The sequence below is a fragment of the Pundamilia nyererei genome, unplaced genomic scaffold, assembly GCF_000239375.1.
Source record: "Pundamilia nyererei isolate P.nyererei 1_Seehausen unplaced genomic scaffold, PunNye1.0 scaffold00024, whole genome shotgun sequence".
In the NCBI taxonomy this organism is placed as follows: Eukaryota; Metazoa; Chordata; class Actinopteri; order Cichliformes; family Cichlidae; genus Pundamilia; species Pundamilia nyererei.
Window position 1 is genome coordinate 3,129,190 of NW_005187425.1, and position 5,658 is coordinate 3,134,847.

General features: G+C 39.5%; 1 protein-coding gene across 2 annotated transcripts in view; it reads right to left on the reverse strand.

The window, feature by feature from the left end:
• ubac2 (UBA domain containing 2) overlaps window positions 1–3,941 on the reverse strand; it is a 7,441-nt gene extending 3,500 nt beyond the window's left edge. The window contains exons 1-6 of one of the 2 annotated variants that reach the window (XM_005727399.2): window positions 3,660–3,941; window positions 3,148–3,272; window positions 2,305–2,424; window positions 1,440–1,546; window positions 1,033–1,156; window positions 893–940 (exon numbers count right to left, since the gene is read on the reverse strand). In XM_005727399.2, the coding sequence (XP_005727456.1) occupies window positions 893–940; window positions 1,033–1,156; window positions 1,440–1,546; window positions 2,305–2,424; window positions 3,148–3,272; window positions 3,660–3,690 (555 nt within the window). In that variant the 5' untranslated portion in view covers window positions 3,691–3,941. The other variant, XM_005727400.1, reaches the window with a different exon arrangement.
• Between the last annotated feature and the right edge of the window lie 1,717 nt (window positions 3,942–5,658).

Here is a 5,658-nt window from a genome sequence, read left to right on the forward strand (position 1 = left end):
AGTTTTAAATATTTTAGACCAGTAGGTAGCGATATTAGGACATGTCCAAAACATATGTGACAATGAGGCAGAATTCTGGCCACATCGATCACATCTTGAGTCAGCCCCTGGAAACATCCTTGAATCCTTCAATTTAGACAGATGGAGCCTATGCAGGACCTTAAATTGTAGTAGTCTGTGCCTTTTTTTTTTAAAGATGTGTTAGCAAACTCTTCCAAAGAAGCCATATTTTCTGAGTTTTTTAAACTGTACAGTTATAAACTTTAACATTTAATATGGTTATTAAGCCCTGAGATCTAGCTCTCGAGTGTTTTGTCATTTTTCTGAGCACTGTATCATGTGACCTTGGGTGAATTTGTTGTATGAATTTTTTTCCACTTGTGAATAATCTTTCATTAGAGAATGATGGACTTCAAATCGTTTTTGCATTTGCCTTCCCATATTGATGTGCAGCAACATTCTCTATTCTAAGATCATTGCTGATGTCATTCTTCCATGGCATTGTATTAACAGACACCTGAATGCTCCACTGACAAACCTTCTGCCTTTATAGAGGTGCTGACACTTAGATTAGCATCTGTTACTACTTATAAATTATAGACTTACATTAAAACCTTGGAACTGAATGTAGGCAGACTTTTTTTCTCACACGACTATATATATATTTTTTAATCAATCAATCAATCAATCAATCAATCAATCAATCAACTGTTTGATTAATACTGAAATGCTTATATTCTTTGATTTTGATTTCCTTGATTCATACTGCACACAGAGTCCTTGATGATCACCATTATTTATCCCTCCTGGTCATGAATAGCTTATTATGTTTTAAATGCTGGTACACATGCTAGATATACATTCAAAAGACAAGAAGAATTTATTTACTCACCAATCCACTGAGTGCAAGGAGCCACATAAAAGGGCTGGAAGTCAGCAGCTGTATCACAAAGAACAGGATGATAAAACAGAGATTAGTAAGAATTCAAACTTAAAAGTGAAACAGACTTCCACGTGTCCATAGGGATTTACCTGTAAGCCTACTATGTAGACCAGGGACTTGTTGGTGATGTGGATGCGACCCAGTACCTGTGTGACTGGCATCCTGGGGATCGACAGGTAGAAAGGCACAAACAGAGAGAAGACTGGTGCAAGCCTGTGGGAGGCGAGAGGGAAAAATCAAGAGGATTGAGGTTTGGGCTCCCTTGTGAACTTATATTGATTTTTATGCATTTTGATCTTTTATGTTAAGTTTACATGTATGTAAATAAAACTGCCATTGTCTCTTTTGTGGAGGTGGATTGTAAACTGATTATCTAATACATCATGAATGATGAAACAAAATATGTCATGAAAACTGTTGTCGCAGGCCATAAAACTGAAAAAGTCTACTTTTATTTTAGTGATGCTGCACGTGCGTTATAATAAAGTCTACTTACAGTCCCGAAGGCAGTTCTTCCACCTCATAGTAAAACAGAAACTGGAAAGCCTCTGCCAGCAAGAAATCCATCAATGCAGAAAGACACCAAGTACCAAAAAGAAAGGACTGGTAAAGGGAGAAAAGAGCACCATATAAGATTATCAGAGCAGTACATACCTATAAAAAAAAAGAAGAAGAAAAAAAACCCTTCACACTGTATTACATAAGATGAGTTAAAAGTGACTGAGACCATAAACCTGGTCTCTATCTAAAGTCACAGCTGGGGAGTTTCACTTTCCCACAGACTTCTACAATCAGGCTTCTTTTTATTGGTGGCCATTACAAAGACTAGAGGTTTAAGGCACTTCTAATTTATCTTTACTGTTCATACAGAGATGTTAAATCACTCTTTTATATGCAGCCCATGAGTCTAAAAACATTTGCACAAACACAAAGCCACCTAAATGAGGAAGTTATGCATTTTCTTCCCTAAAAGGTGAATTTAAAACTGAGATGAAACTCATACTGATTCTGACTGATGATCACACCTATGAAATAATTCTAATTTGGAGAGTCAAAGGAGCTTGCAAAGAAAAGCGTCTGGACTTCTTTAAGTTGCTTGAAGACGTTTCACCTCTCATCCGAGAAGCTTCTTCAGTTCTAAGGTCAAATGGTGGGGAGTCCCAGATATAAACCTAGTGGGCGTATCCCCCCACAGAGGGACTAAAGGACCCCCTGATGATCCTCTAATCGCCTGAGCCAATTTGGGGAATAATTTTTAATCGCTTTATACAGCACCATCCACTCTTCACTCTGGTTCAGCTAAATCTCTGGTTACACTCCTTCCTTAAATGTTTTTATCTATCAATAGTTTTTATACTTACAGCAAACTTCCTGGTGCCAAACCTCCTTTCAAAGATTCGAAAGTTGTAAATGAGCAAACTGCTGCAGAATGAGTCCTTGATATCGAGACACACCAGCCTGGCACACAATAATCTCCACACCTAAAACAGAAGGGACAGAAGAGTCATACACAGACACTTGCATCCAAAACATACGAAGAACAAATAAACCCCTGTATAATAATGCCTTTTATGTATATATATTACACATATTATACATATGTGTCCCAAATTTGGCATACTATCTCACATTTCCGAACCAAATACTAGTACATTTTACCATAAATTCCAAAGGTTTTATTAAAAACAAAAAACAAACTCAAAATCAATTTAGCAACTTCTCTTAGCACAAATAACATCTCCCCAAGCTCAGACTCAGATGTAATCATGTGACCTAAACGGGGAATTTTAGTTTTGTGATAACAGGTCATTACATATGACGATAAGATAATTCCTGTCACACCACACACTTCTGCATGGTTGATGGTGTACTACTGAGCAACATAACCAGGTTTTGTGTAAGCAGGCTTGACAACAGTGTATATCACCTTTCTTTGTCAACCCATGCTTTCTGCTTACATGCTGCCTTTATTCTGCAGTTCAACAGGTAAAATGGATTTCTTCAGCAGACAGTCTATAAGCAAAACTTCAGAAAGACCAACAAAGCTGGTGTCTGTCCTCCGAGACAAGGTGTGTTTGTTCAGGGTCTTTAGTCCTGGATCCTTATTGTTTCACTGGTGTAAACTATCAGATGGCACTAGGTGCTGGTTTTAGCGTTCCCTCTATGTTTCACCCCCAAACACACTTGTAGATGCCGGGCCGTACCTGATGCTCCTGTGTGATAGCCTGGAGGTGGTAAACAAACAGGTCTTGGTACTGTGGCAGCAGGGTGAGCATCACAGTTAGCCCATTTAGAACCAGAAGAAGGCTTTTCGACAGAGGAGCCTTATCTGTCAAAGACACACACACAGTATAATTAACAGCAATGTACAGCGTCGCTTTGTTCATCGATTTATCTAATATTCTTTAAATATTGCCAAGAGTCGTGAAGATGGAAGGGCTTATTTGTATACAGAGGCGGGGCACACATAGACACACAGCCACCTCAGTACTACGAAGTTAGCATAATATTCACTTTATTTGAACTTTGAGGCCTTAGCTGAACAAACTGAATACTTGGAAACGTGTAACATAAGGTTCTAATTAACAAACCGAAGCGTTAACTGATAGATACCGTTCAGAGTAAATGAATGACAGCGCAATGCTAACGTCAGGTAGCTAAGCTAGTAGTCCGTTGAGACTCGCTGTGGTTTTAACGGCAAATTCACGATACTTACAAAGGCCACGAGAACCGGTGGTTGTGAACATAACGTCCAGGTATGTTACGGTGTCCAGGCGACGGCTGTCGATCCAAATATAGCGCCAAAGTGACACTAAAACACCGAAATAAAGTTGGAGACAGGATCCATGCTGTAACCGTGGAAGGAAAGGCAGGGCAAAGGACTCCGCTACGGAAGCCCGACAACAGCTAAAAGGTTTCTCTCGCAGAAGCCCCAAATGTTAAAAGAAATTCGTCCTGTGGGGGTCGCTGTTGTTCTGTGTTGAGCCCGGGAGAAGTCTCGCTGCTCAGACATTTTTATGGATGAACTTCAGATTCAGGTTCAGCTTCAGGTTACTTTATTTGTACCCACAGGCAGGTTTGGTCTGTTGTAGTGAGTCATTCATCCTTACGTGTGCATTTTCAATACATACACAGATCACAGATAAACACATGCTTAGAGAATCCACATAGCATCGTGTAGGAAAGCTACAATATGTCTATCTGACTGATAGCTGATGGAAGAAAGCTGTTTTTAATATTTGATGTTATGCACTTTGAGACCAAAAGCCTTCAACCAGTAGGAAGAAATTGAAACCTACTATGCAAACGGTGCAAATCATCAAGTAAAATCAAACCAACTGGTGTAACCATCTGGTGTATGCTGGGTTCAGCCTGTCAAACCATTTAACAATTTCATTAAGTGAGTTTGTGTTCTTTACATATATATATCCATTACTATGAGACCAAGGAAAGGGATAAAACAGATTCAGTAAAAGCACAGTAAAATAATACCATCACGGTTTTATCAATCTGGAAACAGGAAAACCTTCTCATGCACGGCAGTCGCTGATGCCCTTTTTATAAGTGCAGCTTCACACTCATTCGTTTCTGATTCGTTTTGCCATCAGTTCCTGAAGACATGCCACAGCTCACTGTTTTCTGTTGCTTCAAGTGCTTTGTAGATTAAAAAGTTTTCAATTAAATTTTATTTGCATCTACTATGATAAGAAAATGCTGTATGTTGCTCAAAAGAGCAATTTTATTTTAAGGCACTCATATACTATATTGATACTCAAATACCCATATCACACCATCTCTGAGAGCCGGGTCACCTCCATCAGCCAGCGACAACCATTAGGTCTGTATCCTCAGGTTAAAAGCTACTCCAATAACAACTGGGTTTTTGTATCCATGATGAAATATCAGGCATTTCAACAGTACAGATGCTGCAGCTGGATGACCCTCAGAAAGGCAGTATTTTCTACACAGTGCCCCCTTGCTGTTATCTTATAAACTAATCCAAGGGGATTATCAAGGCCTGAAGTCTGATCTTTAACCTTGTCACCTATGACCATTTTTAGGTATGTAATAAGCATTTATGCAGCACAGCAGATGTTTATAACTTCAGCTTTCTCAAAGAGTGCTATCCATTTAATTATTCTGTGGCCTTTGAGCAGGATGTAACTACACAAGTCTAGCTTAATGACTTTTTCTTATGGTCATCTGGCGTCATGCACACAGTGTCATATCTTGTCAAGGTCCAGACTTCCTTTGCAGAGGCCCTGCTTTGTCTTATTGTCAAATTGCTGCCAGTTTTAGTGACATCAAAATGTATGTATTGCTTCTTGCCTGGGTGTGATAGCTCCAGAACCAGTCGATCCAAAGCGTAGTGCATTTGAAAAGATATGGCGAACAGCTGTCTAATAGTGTTGCACTTTCCCCATCATCAACAGATGCAGTTGTGTTAGTTCCCATTGGTTAGTTCCCACCCATTAGGTCTATTTGGCTGCCTGTGGTCAGATGTGACTGCAAAGCAGAGCTCAGTAACAGCTTGCTAATTGTGTTTCAGACCTTCTCTGTCACTGATGTAGGAGTGAGGTCTAAAAAGGTTGCTTTGCCCCTGTTCTCAATCAAAGATAATCAGATTAAACAGCACAGAGATGTGTGTATGTATATGTTTGTGTGTGCTTACCAATAAAGAGACTCCAGATTTGGAGACAGCCTTGACTCCTGCT